Here is a 19,694-nt window from a genome sequence, read left to right on the forward strand (position 1 = left end):
ATTTTTACCAACCCCAACAAATAAATTTTGCGTGCATACCAGCTCCGGAACTACTGTTCTCATAATCATAACATTAAATAATCAACCCAGTCTCAACTTCTCTATTTTTTTCTATGATTTCTCATATATATATATATATATATATATATATATATATATATATATATATATATATATATATATATATATATATATATATATATATATATATATATATATATATTCAGCTCCGGAACTACTGTTCAAATAGTCATAATATGACAATCAATTCAATCTCAACTTCCCTGTTTTTCCATGAGTTCGTGAACTGTTCTTTGAATCCTCTCTTGACTTGTACCCCTCCCCTCTTCAAAGGAGGGCAATATTCTTTATGCCTACCTGCTTTCAGCTAGAAGTTGATGATTTTTCATCGCTCCTCCTTTTTCACCAACTCCTTCTTTTTGGCGGATTTTCATCATTCAAATCAAACATTTCGTGGTAACGAACTGTAATAAGGAGCGACCCGGCTCAATAGTAAACGAAACTCTAAAAAACGGAATTTTGATAGTATACACCAAAGGAACCGAATTTTTATGCTGATTTTAAAAATATATAAGTTTCATCAAATTTAATCTTACTTATTAAAAGTTACGAGCCTGAGAAAATTTGCCTTATTTTGAAAATAGTATATAATATATATATATATATATATATATATATATATATATATATATATATATATATATATATATATATATATATATATATATATATATATATATAAGTAAATTCTTTTGAATTCTTAAAATATGAACTGTTGGCAAGAAAGCTGATTTGTTACTATCTATTATATTACGTTTCAATAAATTAACGTTATTCTATACTCAATATTTTCTGAGGCTCAATATTTTTGTTTTCGACTATCCTAGTTGATATTGGTTGGTAGGGCAATTTAAACCTCTCCCTATTGGTTTTTGACAGAACTTTTTAGCTTAGCTTTAGATACAAAGCCATGTGCCAAGGTTTTCCACTCCAATGGGCAAGTACAATATTTGGTTGATAGAGAACGCAAATCCGTATAAAACGATTTAGCCATGTTTTTTAGCTTTTCTATTGTTACGTGTAATTAAATTGAAACTCCCTTGTTCTCATGTACCCCTTCACTCTACCCTCTTTTGTTAGCTTAGGGGCTATTCAGTCTTCGTAATTCCTTAATGGATTCTATATATTTTGCGGTTGTCGCAACATATACTATTCTGTATTTGTAGAATATGCATGGGGATTCAACCATGTGTGAGTTTTTGAAGATAAAGCCCTCCCAAGACGACTAGTATGACAGAATTCCTTCTCATGTATCGTAAACTATCGTTTTATTATTCTCTTAATTTGCCTCAAGTAAGGTAATATCTAAAACTCGCAAAATTGTCATATTATGCTGGATATTTTACATGTATTCCTTTTTTTTTCATTATTTTACTGGACAAATTTCATATTTCACGTTTAAGAATCTCTTCTATGGCTTAAATATCGAGATATACTGGATTTAGGATCCTTTGTCCGAGAGGGCGAAGGTTCGAATCCTAGTGTACCCAATTACTTGGTTTGGAACGGAGGTCAGTGGCGTGACTCTGTAAGCTCAGCCAGAGACAACCCAGATCTTAATGGGTACCTGGAGAAATCTGCGGAAGGCAGACAGGAAGTCTCTGCCAAAGCACAGGGTGGTTGGCTCCCAGCCCCCCATTGCACTTCCTGGCCGAAGGGCCAAGAAACGGAGATTAGCACTACTGGTAGGGACTGTAAAGTTCAACGCCATATTCTTTAACTTTACCTTACCATCCCGTAAATAAAATCCACAGGGATATATACTGTTGTGTCTAACAGTTCATGGTAACACGCTGTAAGCAAGAAGCGAGTCCAACCAACACGAACCGAAACTTTACAAAAATAAATTTTGCTAAAAAGGGATACAGAAAAAGAATTTTTTTTATGCTTATTCCAAATACTATTTGTAGAATTCATTAAGTTTAACGGCACTTATCAACAGCTACGAGTTTGAGAAAATTTGCCTGATTTTCGAAAAAGGGTGGGGACACTTCCAAAAAGTCAAATGATCCTAATGAAAACGACATAAACAGATTCAGTATATTTGAGAAACCAACTGTATAGGTTTCAAGCTCCTATATGGAAAAATGTAGAATTTTGTAAATTTTGTTTTTTCTAGAAGAAAGATCGTGGATGCGTGTTTCCTTTTCTTTTCTTTTCTTTTTATTCTGGGGTGATCATATCCAGCCAATGATCCTAAAAGGTCGGGAGAGGGCACATTCAAACAGAAATCAAAAGTCTTAATGCCTTTTTAAGTGATAAAAAGATTGGAGGGTAACTAGCCGTTCTACCACGCCCTTTTTTCCCAAAGACATCCGATCAAAATTTTGAGATTAGCACTTGATTCAGCATAGTTAAAAGGTCCAATAATCTGGCTCTGGTGATAAAAGGCTGGAAGTTACACGATTAGCCAATTGTTAGTATTTGCTATTTGGAAGTACACGGATATTTGTGAGGGGATTTTTGGCGTGAGGAGGGGGGATTCAACGGGGAGATTTTTCAGCGGGAAGAGACAAGGGTGTATCCAGGATTTTATTTGGGGGATGGAATAATTCTTGGGGGCAGAGGGATTTATAATAAAAGTTTAAAAACGCATAAAAATTTATTTATATGCGTTTTTGTTACGTTTTAACGAGTTGTAAAAAACTTTTGAGGGTGGGGGCAGGGCTGTTTCGAGGACTTTATCTGAGGGAGGGGGTAGTCTACAAAAGAATTTTTTGGGGAGGGGGACAAAAAAAGTCTTTAAAAACGCATCAAAAATTTGTTAATATTTATTTTTGCTACGTTACTGGGGGAAGGGTCAAACCCCCTAGCTCCCTAGATACAGCCTTGGTGGGAGGCTCAAACACTGAAACCTCCCCCTCGATATGACCATGGGAGGAAAGTTTCCAGGGTTTATCTTACAGAGGAAGTTTCAATCGGGGGGAAGTCATTCCTGGTATGATATGAAAAGCGATCAGAAATTAAATATAAAAACAGTCAATACCGCCCCTTATATTAGTTGAAACAGTTCGTTTTTTTTTTCATTTAATACAAAATAAAAGCAATTTCTAAGCAAAAAACTCTGAACTAAAAGCAGAAAAATCTTCTGCCCAAATTCTACTTCTTCAAGTTCATTTAAAGAGTTAAGCTAAACTAATCATTTAGGTTTTATCATTTTTTCTAACTTGAATACAATCTAATTTTTGTGTGTTTGTTCGTGTTTCTTGAATGGAATTAAAATACTGTGACACATGGCTATTCCTAGGGTTCTTGGCAGGTTTGACCCCCCTCCCTTCACGAAGATATCTTCAACTCATGAATTGGACGTTAAAATGTGGGTAGAAAAAACATTTTTTCAGAGAAACTAAGAAGTATTTCTCAGACAGTAAAAATAAATTATTTAAGGTCGCTAGATAAAGTCCACAACAGGTAAAACCATTTTTTTTTCATTCCTTTCCTTCCGAACAAAATTTCTGAAGAATCTTTCCTCCTAACCAAATCTTGATTACAGCCTTGTCGTGACGGGTCGCATAGACTGTAAGCTCGAAAGATATTATCATATAAGTTCGAAAAAAAAATATCTTACAAAAAAAGAGATAAAGAGTTGAACACTGAAAGCTACTTTTCAAATGACAGCCCTGTCAGCTGCATATGTACAATATGTACTTTTCTATTTAATGATAGGAGCGATAGCTTCAGCTGCGTTCGTTGTTTTCTGTGCGAGGAAGTTTATATTGGAAGGCCATTCCAATATGCAGGCGAATTGCATAAAAAAAAAATATAGGAAATATGACAAATTTTTTAAAAATATAAAGACTCTGGTAGAACCTCTCTTTGAAATTTGGTCACAAGTTGTAAGATGGTGGATATCTTATCTATATTGCTCATTATTAATTCTTAGCAAAAACTAATTAGCAGTACTTTATTTTCTGAAAAGAGATAATCTACAGTTCAGGAGAGGAGGATTTGAAAATAAAGAGATAAAAAATGAGATCAATTCTATGAAAAGTATAAAAATACCATGTAGAATATCTCCTAAATTTAGAAGTTTCATCTTCTTCTTTTTTTTGGAGGAGGGGGATCGAGCCAGAATACCTCCCCCCTTTTTTTTACGTGCCTGGTATCCCATTTTTCCCTATATTTGATGGTAGGAATAAATTTTGATTTGCATTTCTTGAAAGTATTAACATCTTATCGGCAATGGCCAAATTTGCTATGGAACAGGGTGGGGGGACTGCTCCTTACAGACCCTAGTTTGTCCTCCCTCCCGACCCCATTTTGCCCCCCCCCCCACGCCAGCTGAAATTTAGTTTCTGCAAAAAAAATTCTGTAGAAACTAATATATAAGCCTTTATAATTCAAGCATCCAGAAAAACAGGTCAGTTTTCTTTAGTAGGCCTATATATTTTCTATTATGGTACTCATTACTTATTTTTTCATTTTTCACTGTCATTTTCACTTGATTCGGGAAAATTGGCTCCAGCTTTGCCCTCCCTCTAGGATTTTCACGAAATTATGCCCCCGTTTATTGGAATTTTGATTTCAGGTTTCTTCAATTAATCGCGTTTTAAGGAATATTGCGGCCCAAAAAGAGCAGCAGAGCGCAGTTACAACCGAGTCAGTGTATGACAAACTAAGGATGTTTAATGGACAACCCGGGGGATGGGCTTGGTATCCTGGAGCTCCTGCGGCTACACACCCCCTAGGACTAATGCACGCCACTGCACCACACAGTCTTAGCCATTTGGCTACTAGTCGTGAGGATTTTGCGAAAAGAGGTAATACCTTTTGATTTATTTTAGAGTTCTTAATTGAAAGAGGGTTTTTATTCGCAGATTAGTTTGGAATTAATTTATTCCGTTTTAAGATTTCGATCAGGTCATAATTTATATAGGAAAGAAGGAAAAATGCCTTCAAATTGAGATTTAAATGTTCCTACCATAGAATGAACATGTCCTACTTTAAAAAATAAGAATTTCAACTAACCTCAAAACTAACGATTTTTTTCATTGATTGCCATTCAGTGAAAAAAAAAATTTGTTTTTAGCTAATCCTAGAAACTAGTATTCCCACCTCTCCAAATAAACATAAAAAATATTCAGGTGAGTCAACAAAGTGTAATGTGTCAAACCCAAACCCGCAAAAAGTAAAAAAAAAAAAAACATTATCAAAACGCCAAATGTTGAGTGCACGAATTCCTTCAGACAAATTCTAGCATTTGACTTACCAAGTTAAATAACAGTAAAGTGACATGTGTTCTCTAAATCATGAACTCATTAGTCACCTAGTAGTCACTAATATGTTGCGTATCTGCAGAGCAGCTTATAAACCTTTTATAAGACACCGTTATTGGAGATAACGCTTTTCTTTTCTAGAAGTTTTTCTTTTTTAAATAATTGTAATCATAATTGTTATTTGTTAGTTTTTTTTCTTTTTTTAATTTTAGATTTCTTACGATTTTTATAACAAACTCTGATTTTGATGATAAGTTTTCATTTTCCTTAATTATTAAAAGAATATTAGGAGCTTCAGTGTGTTTCTGTTTTTGAATTCCCATTACGCCCATTTTTCTGCACTTTTTGGTTTTTGTTTCTGCTACGTCACTTCGAACAGTAGTGAAATTAAATAAAAAAGAATTTTTTTTTAACTGAAAGTAAGGAGCGACATTAAAACTTAAAACGAACAGAAATTACTTCGTATATGAAAAGGGCTGCTCCCTCCTCAACGCCCCGCTCTTTACGCTAAAGTTTGACACTTTCTCTCAATTCTACTTTATAAAACAGTAAAAAACTTTAGCGTAAAGAGTGGGACGTTGAGGAGGGAGCAGCCCCTTTCATATACGAAGTAATTTCTGTTCGTTTTAAGTTTTAATGTCGCTCCTTACTTTCAGTTAAAAATACTTGTTTTTTTTATTTTATTTGTGAACATTTCTGAATTAATGCATGTTTTGGTTTTTGCTCTCTGCAGATGAATAATTAAAACGAAATTTGCATATTTATTTTTTTGGGTAAATGGCTTTCTCATAGTTTTGATCGAATGATTTTGAGAAAAAAAAGAGCGGGAGAGGAGGTCTAGTTGTCCCATCAATTTTTTGGTTACTTAAGAAGGCATCTAGAACTTTTAATTTTTTACGAACATTTTTATTAGTAAAAGATATACATAACTTACGAATTAACTTACGCAACGAAATTCTGTATTTGTGTGTTTTTATTACGTATATGAGAGGGTTTATCCCCTTGTCATTACCTCGCTCTTTACAATAAAGCTTAAATTTTGTCCCAGTTCCTTAAGAATGACCACTGAATCACAAAGGCTGTAGAATAAATAGGTCACTTAAAAAGGGCACTAGAGCTTTTTATTTACGTTAGAATGGGCCGTCTCGCAATATTTTATGACTACTGGATCGACACGACTACCCCTGGGAAAAAAGAAAACAAACAAATACGCATCCGTAATCTGCCTTCTGGCAAAAAATTCAAAATTCCACGTCCATTCTATGACTTTTAGGGGGTGTTTTTCCCTATTTTCTAAATAAGGCAAGTTTTTTAAGGCTCGTAACTTTTGATGGGTAAGACTAAACTTGATGAAACTTATATATTTGAAATTAGCATTAAAATGCAATTCTTTTGATGTAGCTATTGGTATCAAAATTCCGTTTTTTAGAGTTTTGGTTTCTATTGAGCCGGGTCGCTCCTTACTTCAGTTCGTTACCACAAACTGTTTGATAAGCAGAAAGAAATAAAACAATTTTCCTTTAATTTTAGTATCTTCATAACAATATAAGGTTTTTAAATTTTTGGAGGCACTTGTACTTTTGCCCAATATTTTACATTTTGATTCCTAAAAGCAAGAATCGAATGACCTCACTCATGAATAAAAAAATTATCAGGGCTCTTCTTCCTTGGGCCTATTGTTTCATACTTATTGTCAGCTCACCGACCTTCAATTACTCAAACAGAGGCATCTTAATACCTTTATTATGAAATTTTGTACTTGTCTGTTATAGTCACTATACTCAAGAAGTGAAGCTACCTTGATCCTAATGAAATATACCAATATCATTGTAGCCACAACAGAGAATTATGGAAATCAGGCCCCAAGAACGCATTATATTAATTGGTTTCTAACCTACCCTAACCTAACCGAAACACAAACTAAAATATTTAATCAAAATATGCCTACATTTTACTGTATATACACTCTCTCAAGCTAAGCTGAAAGAAACTACATAAAGAAACAGGCTCTGTCAGACCAAGAATTTGAGTGTGGTGGTTATAAAAGATAAGCACTGAAAATTTATGCTTAATTTTTTTTTCTTTATTACTGTTCTGCTGCGTCATTTGAAGAAATGGTCTAGTAGGTAGAGAATAAAACAGTCATTGAAGCTTTCTAATTTAATTGTAGTATTTTCACGGCAAAAAGACATTTTGAAAAACCTGTAATGGTGCTGGCACTTATGGCATACATTCCGCATATTGATGTCTGACAGCAAAAACGCCGAGATTCTTACTTTTGTAACAAACATGATTTGGTCCACAAAATGCCATCAACTTTGCCCCTTCCCATGCATCAAAGGAATAGACAAACCAGTCCTATTTGTGGTACCCTCTGATCAAATTATTATGACCACTTCATAAAAATGTCATCTAACATTACTTTTCCGAATTGATAAGTCAATTCGGAGACATAGGACGTTTCACTTATTGTAAATTGATTACCCAGTGATTTGCTTTTCGTGACATCTGTTTGATCACTAGGACCAGGGGTGAATCTACGTCAGCAATCCATCTTATATAGCGTCAAGCGTCTCACTTAAGGATGATAATGTGGTCGCCTGGGCCTGGCCTTGTATATATATATATATATATATATATATATATATATATATATATATATATATATATATATATATATATATATACAGTCAGTGATGGCATATGAGGTTCATCTGCACTATTGTGATGCTCTTTTATAGTAGTCCGGAATTGAGTTTTTCAAGTCAGTACATATCTTGGAAATTTTTTTTTGAAAGAATCGTACCTTAGTCATATTTTCGCTCCAAAAAAGGTGCTTTCGGACTATTTTCGCTTTTTTTCGCTGAGCTCCCTCATCTCAGGCCTTTGGAAGCACTATTTTATATGTATCCGGATAAGCATCTGGATAAGGTCTTTCTAAGAGACAGAATAAATAATCCAATTAAAAAAAAAAAAAAATCAGAAAACTATCGATGATGAATAGCCTAAAGGTTGTCATTTTTCACCAGCAAACTAATAAACACGCTAATACCCACTTTCCACTAGAATGAGTGAAATAAAAATTCAGGACTTTGGTTAAAGTGGTGGAATATATGAATAAATTAGAACCGCAAGCATTGGCTGTACCTTTAAAAAAGCTATGTTTTACAATTTTTAAAAACCATTCAGATTGAATTGCATGAATTGATAAACGGATGATACTGCAGCTGCTGCAGGCGGTTCTAGCCGCTTACCCTCCTCTGTCGTTTTACCGCCCCCCAGAAAATAACCCCAAAAAATACCCAAAACGTGGAAAATAACCCCATGGAAAATACCCCTCCCCCGAGAAAAATGCCCCCGGAGAAACTCCGCGGAAAACCCCGCCTCCCCGTGGAAAACACCCCAAGTAGAAAATACTTCCCGTGGAAAATACTCCTTCGCAGAAAACACCCCGGTAAATATCCTCCCCCCCCCCGAAAATATCCCCCGTGGGAAATACGGCTTTCAAATTTGAGAATTTTATTTGAGTTTTGTTATTTTTGTTTCCCGTAGGGGGAAGGAAATGGTGCCCTTATGTGTAAATATAGCCCAAATTATATATTCCCCATCTATTCTGTCGCTTGTCTTTGTCTTTTCTCGCGCTAAGCTGAAAGAAACTAACGAAGAAACCGGTTTGTTCTCGAGTTTTACACAGTGTAAGTTTGAGTGAGTGGTATATAATACAAAACTACCAAAATTCCTTCCCTCTATGGTAAAAAAAACAACTCAAGTAAAATTCTCAAATTTGGAAAACCTTATTTTCCACGAGGGGAGGGGGCATTTTCCGTGGGAAGGAGTGTATTTTATATGGGATGAAAACCGGGGGAGCGGGTAAACGCTGGCCATCGCTGCAGACACATTGCACAGGCATGTATACAGAGGGGCCTCCAGACATTTCTCTCTCCCTAAAGATATCAAAGTTTTCGCAACTTCTTCTATAATATCCCATACTGATAAGACACTATGTATTCTTCTGCACTTTTTTAGAATTCACCCTGACCGGAATGTTTTACCCTGCAAGTAAATTCCTCCATGTGTGCCAAAAATTTTGTATAATTATCAGACTCTTATTATGGCACAATTCAATTTTTAAACTCTATTTAAATGGTATTGCATGCAAAGTACTTTTTTTTTAGTCCCGGCAATGGTAAGTAAAAACTTAGCATTTGATGGCTTTTTTACATAAATATTTACTAACTTCAGGTGAAAAAATTAATACAGTTATGGCAGGGTGAGTTAAATCTTGAAATTAGTTACATTTGAAAATTCGAAAACTTCGAGATTTTCAACGCAAAAATTGTATGTTCTAAAATTCCTTTTAATTCTCAGATCTTTCCCCTCCAAGGAGGAGACACTGGGTAAATTTCTAATTTCAAATATACCCCTTAAAAATTTTGGAATCTACAAAGAAAAGGTAGTGTGTTATTCGAGCTTATTTTTTTTAATACTTTTAAGTATCTACGAGATATGATCCATCCCCAAAATAAGTTTCAGACCAAACTTGTCTCTTTTTCTTCAAAGACAACAACCATATGAGATGTTGTTGGGAATGCAATTTAAAACTTTACAGTTACCCACTTCGCCCCTTGAAGGGGGGAGGGGGTGGTGCGCCAGAAAAAGGCTTAACAAATACATAGTAGAAACAATAGGGAAAATCTTTTCAAGACAGTGGAAATCAGTTCTGTGAATACTTCGGCCCTATGTCCAAGAGCGCAATTCAGCACAATACGAGAACAAGAGAGAAAATATGTATATATAAATAAACTTACATTAAATTGTGCGAATTAAAACTAAATAATGTTTTTTAAACTTTTTTAAAAACAGCCCAAGCATCCTTATTTCAACAGAGTTCAACCAGGACTGACAAAAAGAATGAAGTGAGAATATAAGCTCATTCAACCTAAAGAGGACAAAGTGATTAAATGCAATTTCTCAGAGCCAACCTTGCATTTTTTAGCAGCCTGTCTCTAAGACCTTTTCATAGCTGGTTCAATACTATTATAAATCGGTTTAGTAAAATATTTTGTTAGGTCATTTTTAATTAAATTTGAGTATAAAGAATTTAGTGAGTATTCCCCTAAGTCCCTGTTCAAAGAAATATTATTATTTATTTTGAGATTAGATGTGTTAATTATTCGTAATGCAGATATTTTGGATTTTACTATCTATCGAAAGCCAACACAAGACAACAGACATCTTCACTTTAATTCAAACTACCCCCCCCCACACGTTAAAGAACAGTTGTAACTTCCCTCATTGATCGTGTCCTGAATATTTGCTCCGATTCGTATATAAATGCAGGAATAAACTTTATCAGAGATATTCTTTTTGATAATGGATACCCCATTCCTTTTGTCAATAAAATAATTAACCGTAGAATAAAAAGACATTCTTGTAAAATCGAAGAAGATATTTCACAATGTGAGGCTACTGATAAGCCCTCAAATATTGTCTATCTTCCGTATATCCCGAAAATCACAACAAAATTAAAAAATATTTGCAAAAAAAAATAATCTGTACGTAGTTTTTACTAATAATTTTAAAATAATTAATTTCTTAAATTCCGGTAAAGATAAGACCCCAGTTACTCGCCAAAGAGGGGTCTATCAAATACCCTGTGATTGTGGAAAATACTATGTCGGCAGGACCCATCAGAATCTAGACAAACGGATTCAAATAGTTCCAACAACTCCTTTGATTCTGCTTTAGGTTGGCATATATTTAATAATCCGTCCCACACGATACTTTTTGAAAAATCTTCACTCATCAGTAATGATTTGGGGATAAAACAGGTGGTTCGAGAATCAATCGAAATTAATCTCAAAATAAATAATAATATTTTTTTGAACAGGGACTTAGAGGAATACCCACTAAATTCTTTATACTCAAATTCAATTAAAAATGTTCAAACAAAATATTGTACTGAACCGATTTATAATAGTATTGAACCAGCTACGATACTTTGAGACAGGCTGCTAAAAAAGCAAGGTTGGCTTTGAAAATTGCATTTAATCACTTTGTTCTCTTTAGGTTGAATGAACTTATATTCTCACTTCATTCTTTTTGTCAGTCCTGGTTGAACTCCGTTGAAGTAAGGATGCTAGGGCTGTTTTTAAAAAAGTTTAAAAAACATTATTTAGTTTTAATTCTCACAATTTAATGTAAGTTTATTTATATATACATATTTTCTCTCTCGTTCTCGTATTGTGCTGAAGACGGCCCTTGGACATAGGGCCGAAATATCCACAGAACTGATTTCCACTGTCTTGAAAATATTTTCCCTATTGTTTCTACTTTGTATTTGTTTGTTATGAAAAGGGCCGTGTGGTCTTTGTGGCTATTTTAGAAAAAGGCTTAGGTATTATAGACAGTGATTGGCATCATAAAATTCTTCAACATTTTACTATTTAACCTATACTTGTCCAGTTTTATGAAATTCTAGCTGGAATTCCAGTTGCCAGCCACAGAGCTTGATTGATTGCAACTTCTGTTGGAAGGGTTTTCCAAAAAACTTTTTTTTCGCAAAACCAAATTCCATTTATTTTCCAGATTTCAAACATATTTTAGGGTTGACTGTTCTGAATTTTGATTCTACCCCCTGTGAGAGAATGCTCCCTCTAAATAATGTGCTATTATCTTTCTTCTTACGGCTATTAGACACTATGTTGACCAAATCTGTATCAAATGTCAACTTAATGTTTTTTGTATATTTTTTTTGCAATAACACTTTTGACATAATGGTACCCTGTTCATAGTTTTTACATCAGTTCATGTTTTATATTTTTTTTTCCGGGAAATACAATCGAAGAAGCGGGATTCCATAATCAAATGAACTCAACTGTCTGGAAATTTTGTTATCATACCTAAATTTCTTTCGCTCACACCTGTAATTATACGTAACAGCATATGGAAATTTCTCAATATGCTTTGGCTTTGGAATCTGTGAAAGCTAGCTAAAATTGTTAAATCCCTTTTGATTGACAATTACTCTACAATTTCATTTGTAGGATAAATTAGAGAAATCGTAGCTCCTTACAGGAAGCCTAATTAAGCTGGGTAGTTGTCTCAGCACGCGACAGTTCAATCCCTAATCTTACGGTTCGTTTGATTCATAGTTTTTCTTTCCAAGGATAATGATTCACAAAAAACATTTCCATGCAGATCAGGTTGTTGTTTTCAAATCGAAAAGACCACGGTCTTTCGTTTTCGTCTCATTACACTGTTTCCGATTACCCTTTCATGCATACATTCCCGACAATAATCATCATTTCTTCATGAATAAAACAAACCCTTCTGTGAAAAAAACAGGTTTTGCCACAATTCATCACCTTTTACTCTGACAGTCCTAGTTCATTGGAACAGAGGCGTTCTCCAGCGCCGCGCGGAATGATACGAAGTGGAATGATCGTTTTAGCGCTAGTCAAGCCTTAGAGCTCATCGATGCGGCAAATTTTGTGCGGCTAAATCGAGTTAGATTTCGAAAGGGGAATTTAGAAGACTTCAGGGGTATTGATTTGTAATTGAATTTGCTCGAAGGAAGATTTTCAATTGCCTGCTTCGCAAATCTTATTCAGAAGGCAGGACAGAACGAACTAAAATTCAATTTACGTACTTTTTAAATTTTTCTCCAGCTTTGTTGACCAGACACTGGTGCCCAGACTATAAGTGAAAATAAAATCTAATAATTGATAGTAACCAACAAAAAGTGTAAATTCAAATTTGTTTTTCATGTGCAATTTGATTCAGGAAAAATTGATGTTTTTGAAAAGGTCTTACGTGTAGTTTATTTATTTTTAACAAAAATACATATTTCTTATAGTTGAAAAGAGGTACTTCCAGAAATATGCTGACGGTGGAAATCTTAGGGCCAGACCCATCCGAAACTCTAAATTTTCCTGAAAAATATTAAAAATACCCCCTTCGAAAAATACCTTACCGTTCATATGTGCCTGGGCACTTCATTGACGAAAATAAAGTTGAAGTGCAGTTCACATGGCACATCCGAATTAGCGATGGCTATTCCAAAATAAGCAATTATGTAGTATTTATGCGGATCCTCTCACGATAAAACTGGAAGAAGGGGAAGACACATTGAATCCCTTATAACAATTTAAAAAAATATATATAAAAAAAAATAGTGAGAGAAATCAATGATATATAGAAGGAAGGTTCCAAAATGGCTTATAATTTGACAGTTAATTACCTGATTTATAGAGAAGTTGTCATGTACTCATACTAGAAATGAAAAAGGAAAAAGAATAAGCAAAAACACTTTTTATTTCTTTGGCGACTAAGAAGGAAAAAATCATACGCATAGTTATATGGGATTTATAGAGAAGTTGTCTTGTACTCATACTAGAAACGAAAAAGGAAAACGATAGAATAAGCACAAAGACTTTTTATTTCTTTGTCGAGTAAGAAGGAAAAAAAAAATATACGCATAGTTATATGGGACTTTTGAACCGTTGTATTGGTTTATCGTACAAAATACATCTTTCATTTTGGTTTATTTCACTTTAGTTTATTTTTGTGTGACTGCATTGAAGTATGGCAGTAGATTTAATATTAACAACTGTGCTTGGATTTTTTTTGTATATACTCAAAATTTGTCATAAGAATACGAAGTTGTAAGGTATATGTATGTATGTATTTCAACACCGAAGCTGCACGAGCAATGGTTCATAAGAAAAAAATTTTGCATTTCCTCTCTTAAAAGTTGACAGCAAATGTAACTGAAGTAGTTAATATTTCGGCTATGATAATTAAGAGGGCGACATATGCTATTTTGGTCGAAAATGAATTATGTATATGTAGTGGGTAAACTCAGCACTAGGAATCAAATGGCAGCCATAATTGTTCTATCTTGTGCAGTTGTGAAAATAAAAAGAGACATACGCCAAATCCTTTTTTGTGAAGGAAAAGGAGACATTCGCCATAAAATGCAATAATTTTGAATTCACTCGTAATGCATGAATTTAATTTATATCACTGAAAAGAACTTAGAAAGTTGGTTTACAAAATGTTCCCTTTATCTCTATTAGCCTCATCTTTCACAGCAACCACAGCCGAAAAGCTTTTTTCCATTTTTGGCTCTCCTGAAAAGTTACAAGAATGGCGTATGTCACTCAGCCGAAAAGCTTTTTTCCATTTTTGGCTCTCCTGAAAAGTTACAAGAATGGCGTATGTCACTCAGCCGAAAAGCTTTTTTCCATTTTTGGCTCTCCTGAAAAGTTACAAGAATGGTGTATATCACCCTTTTAATTATTGTTGCTGATAGAAAAAAATGGCTCAAGGAAAACTAAGATTGCAGTCCATGTAACCCCTTATATCTTCAAACTAGTCAATTTGTTTTAATTTTTAACTGCGGTCGTCTTGCTTACAAGGAAAAAGAGAATACTTTACAGTTCAACTATTTATTATGATGAAATTCCAGAATGTAGCGGCGATGGAAGCATTTCCGATGGCAATTCTGAGCCTGGTTCATCGAGTGAAGAGGATCCCCAGGCTCGAATGCGACTCAAAAGGAAATTGCAGCGGAACAGGACGTCGTTCACAAACGAACAAATTGACAGTTTGGAAAAAGGTTAGTTATATTCAAGATAAAATCAAAACTTTTCAAAATATGACGCTTGTATTATTTGTATTGCTTGTACAAGATTTTTAATATTATTTTAAAATTACATGTTTCTGTCGCTAAAAGAAGGATTAATATAATTGTTAGGATAAGTGCTGTAGAAAATAATTTTTTTTGAAAAGTCTGATTAAAGGTTAGTATCATTTTAATAAGGTGCCATTATCTCCAGGGGGATATTTAAAAATCATAAACAAGGACAGTGAATATAGGAATTTATTGGGACATCAAGAAACGTTTGACATTTCGGGGAAATGTGGTTCCAAAATTTTTCTCGTTCTGGGTACATGTCTGATTTGAAAAATACTAAATGTGTTTCAATTTGACGCACAATTCAGGAGAATATTGATTTTCCTTTGAAAAAAGAGAAAAAATAACATAATAAAAGCAGTCACTATGAAAAATAAAGTAGTCAGCATACTGTATACACAGCTGGTAAGAAACATGGCAGTATTTTTATTTGTAAATTGAAGCGTAGAAGGTGAAAATCATGATATTTGTTGGAATATTTATTGGAAACTTTCAGTCGGCGACTTGTATTGGAATTTATTTCATGGGTGTTATAAAATTTTGGTGTTCGAAAATTTGGTGAAAAAATAGAAAAAAAACAACAGGGAAATAGGATAAATAAGAAAAAGAAGAGAGCCTGATTTCTATCAGGGATTCTTTCAAGCTCCTTGCGCATGACCCTATTTCTGTTGAAAAGGAGAATCACAAGCGATTACAGTAAGAAGAATAAGTAGAGTAAATAAAATAGTCACTACTTTATGAACAATAGCTTATCTTTGGGATTGCGGTAAACACAAAGAGATCTTTAGAATAAAAAAGCCCATGTTTTAAGGGCATTCTGTATTTGTTAGGAGGCCTTTGAAATACTTCTAAATGCCTTTTTTCCCTTGAAGACAAATATAAACGATTAGCACGAAGTTGAAGTAGGTTTCATTTCTAATTCTAAATACCTGGCTAGAATCAAATTGAAAAAAGCTGTAAAAGCAGCGCTGTGAGTATAAGAACAAAACACACGAGTCTTATGGACAACGTAGCAACCATAGAAACATTTAGGGAAAATGATCGAATTTTGCAACTTATTTGTTTTTCTAAAGGAGGGCATTGTGGAGTTGTAAGTAAAATTGTTGTATCTTTTACAGAATTTGAGCGGACCCACTACCCGGACGTCTTTGCTCGTGAGCGGCTTGCTGAGAAAATAGGATTGCCTGAGGCGCGTATCCAGGTGACTATAACACTCGTTTGTAGGGATTTTTGAGCATGTACTACTGGAAATAAGAGGGCTTATTAGATTTAGGTAGTCCCTACAGCAACAATACTATTATCAATTCTTTTCTTAATAATTCGAATTTTTACAATGATATTTCATGTATGACTGAAAACTGAATGGTCTTACAATATACATGTTAGAACAAAAACGAGTTAATATCCATGGGGCATTTCCAAGGGTATTGAGCTTTATTCTTAATCCAGGCATAGAGCAGTGACTGTCATTCCTCAAAATGTAAAGAAAGGTGTTTTTTGGGATATGGTGACTTCACTGCAACCAATTATAGTGTGCAATATTGACAAATATTCTTGCTATGCGGAACAGTAGTTACAGCTTGTTATCGGTAATATTATTGCTCGTTTAGAGACAGCTTACTCGTCAACGGTAAATGTCCATATTTACAAAGAATGACATCAATTATGGGACTAATTCGCAATCCTTGTTAGGAAGTCAATCTTCCCCTGGGTAAGTGTTTACCCAAGTGATTAATTGTTAAAAAAGGGTATGTGGTTTTCTTAGATGGCGGCTATGTAGTGAAAAGTCCTTTTTTAATAGATATATGAAATTAAGCAGAACTGTTACTTTCCTGCTTTTACCATATTATGGTAACAACTGTTACCATATTAAGAAGATGTCAACGAAGTTTAAAAAAAAGAATATATAGAACAATATTTCTTTTTCAAATATTTTCATTAATCAAAGGTGCATGCAGTTAAAAAACTATGGGTAAAACCAACTTTTTGAGTAATTTAGCTTTCCCCAGCCTGACTCACATAAAATTAATTTTTTTTTTATAGCAAAAAAGGCCAATATTTATCCGTGATTTAATGTAAAACCATAGCATCATCATATGAAAAGGCCTTGCATGATTATTAGAGGAACCCTTTCTTATTCTCGCTTGTGCACAGGCATGATTACCCTGTGGTACCAATTCACGAAAATGTTGGGGATGGGAATGTATTTTAAAATCTGAGGGGAGGGGGGATTTTATTACATTTGCCAACAGAAATACCAAAAAATGGTATTTTTCAATGTAAATACAAAAAAGGCTTTTTTCGAAATTTAGGAGGGGGAAAAGAGGGGGAAATGCCCTCTGCCTCCACACCCTTACGTCTGTTGCTACCAGTGGGTCAAAACACCGGTATGGAACCATGTAAATCATTACAGCGTGTAAAAATTAAATAATACTGGTACAGTTGTCTAGCTGACGACTCGCGTTCAAACTTGAACATAGTTTTAGGTTAAATTATTTGTCAAGTTTCGCTATCCTATAAATTATTTTCAATTGTAGATTTTTTTTATGAATATATCACTTCATGGTGTGATATATTGTAATCATGATCACGATGTGATCATAAATGATCAGCACTCGTAAGGTTTTTGGACACGTGTTAACTACCAGTTCAATGTTTTGCTTCGACCATAAACTTCTCAGTGATTTGGAATCAATTTGATTCTCCCCTACCCTTCCCTACTCTTTAAAAGACTAAAAATAGTAAAACTACTGCAATAATACAAACTGCTGTAGTATTCAGAAAAATAAGTTAGCTTTCTGAAATATTTTTTTGTCCTATAATCCCCACTCTATTGTAAATGTTGCAAGATTGTACCCATCGCCTTCTAGAAAAATTCCACCATTGCCCTATCTAGTGAAACCTCTCCCAGAGAATAATTTAGTTGTGTTTTTTTTTTGTTACGGCAAATACTAATGAAACTGAATAAGAATTGGTTTTCAATTATTTTGAGAATCAGCTAATTCTAATCTAAGAAATAGCTATTATAAAGTGTTCAGTAATGGGAGTCAGAGCTTCATATTATTTTACATGAAGAAAAAAACAAGGTCATTCACTATATTTGTTTTGATTTTTCATTGTTAATGAATATGTGTATTTCATTCATTTCTCTTACATCCGAATATGTTACACAAAGTTAAAAGTCACATCTTTAGGTTTGGTTTAGCAACCGTCGTGCAAAATGGAGAAGAGAAGAGAAACTGCGGAATCAGAGACGTGGCCCGGATAACGGCTCAACATCACCTGTGAATCATATTTCCTCTGTTGCAGCTGCAGCAGCCTCTGCACGTTTACCTATTAATTCTGGATTTGGAGGAATGTATTCCTCTTTAGGACAGGGACTTGGAGACCCTTACAGGTAAGCTTGAAATTATGTCGAATATGTTTTAATTCATTTAATGGTATACATTGATTACATTCCCTGAAATGTATTTGGATGCTCTTGTATCTGCAATGAGAGTGTAGGACCCTGTTCAAGGGATGGCATAGGGTTAGAAGGCATCTTTCAAATGTCATTTGAGCTGGCTGAACCTCTTTCACGATAAGGGAGAATAAATAGTAATATTTAATGCTGAACTACTTTTAGTATTTAAGAAATATTTATTGAATGTTTTCAGCTGTTTACCTTTAAGGCTTAGTATTTCTGGTTATCAAACTGTGTCTTAAGCACAAATAATGCCGAACAATGGACTCAATGCGAAGCAAGTCAGTCTTGTAGAACCAAAACTATGCTGGACAAGTTTATTTTACAGAAAAAACGCGATTTCATTTTCCAAGCTTAGGAATGGTAGCCGAAGTGCAGGAATTAGGCTCATAGCTTTCCAGTCAGAATGAGCTTCACTCTTATGCTTGGACCAAATTTAAATTAAATAGCTCATCACAACAATAGTGTTGGAAATCTGGCTTTCATAGTTGATGGAGAACATGACTAGGATGATGATTCTTAGCTTTGTTTCGTATTAAGCTTTTCAGACACTATGATGCTGTAATAATACTTTTAAGCAATTTCTTAATAAACATTTGGGACTATTTTAATTAAGTTCTTAAACTAATATGTCAATGTCTTAATGTTTTTTTTTGTCTAAGTTCTATTTATCCAAATAAGACTTCAACATCTTTCCAATACAAAAATTGTCCATTTCATTTCCAACAAATCCGTCATCTCAATCTCAGTCTCAAAACCGACAGGAAATATCCATGAGTAGATATGTATCCCCGATATCCCTGTTTATATTTAGTAATTGTATCCTCTTAATACCATTATGATTGACGGACAATGGATATCCCTCTCCTTGTGTCCGTCCCTTGCAATATAATTTTCTACTACACAGACTCCGAAAAGGATATATGTACCACGTCAAAGGATAATTTAATGGAATTTACTTGGCTTACCACAAATTGAATTATTCTCCAAATTTGCTAGGGATAGCTTTGGTGGAATATATATTGGTGCTTCTAATATACTAGGAAGTATTAGAAATTTGATTGTTGGTTGGATGAAATTGGGAGAAAACATTCATTGTGCTTGGGACACTATAATCTAAACGCTCCATCATAATATTAACCGAAGATTTTGTTTAAAATGATTTTTTTTTTCCAATTCAAGTATGTTTTATGTAATCAAAACTGAACGTGTGCTTTTTACATTTGTGGGATAT

General features: G+C 34.1%; 1 protein-coding gene across 2 annotated transcripts in view; it reads left to right on the forward strand.

The window, feature by feature from the left end:
* The window catches only part of LOC136043468 (paired box protein Pax-6-like), a 55,635-nt gene that overhangs the window by 27,907 nt on the left and 8,034 nt on the right, over positions 1–19,694 (forward strand). Inside the window, exons 5-8 of one of the 2 annotated variants that reach the window (XM_065728389.1) lie at positions 4,610–4,841; positions 14,770–14,919; positions 16,116–16,198; positions 18,192–18,394. In XM_065728389.1, coding sequence (XP_065584461.1) covers positions 4,610–4,841; positions 14,770–14,919; positions 16,116–16,198; positions 18,192–18,394 — 668 coding nt within the window. The remainder of the gene's footprint in view (positions 1–4,609; positions 4,842–14,769; positions 14,920–16,115; positions 16,199–18,191; positions 18,395–19,694) is intronic. The other variant, XM_065728393.1, reaches the window with a different exon arrangement.

The sequence above is a fragment of the Artemia franciscana genome, chromosome 2 (assembly GCF_032884065.1).
Source record: "Artemia franciscana chromosome 2, ASM3288406v1, whole genome shotgun sequence".
Taxonomy (NCBI): Eukaryota; Metazoa; Arthropoda; class Branchiopoda; order Anostraca; family Artemiidae; genus Artemia; species Artemia franciscana.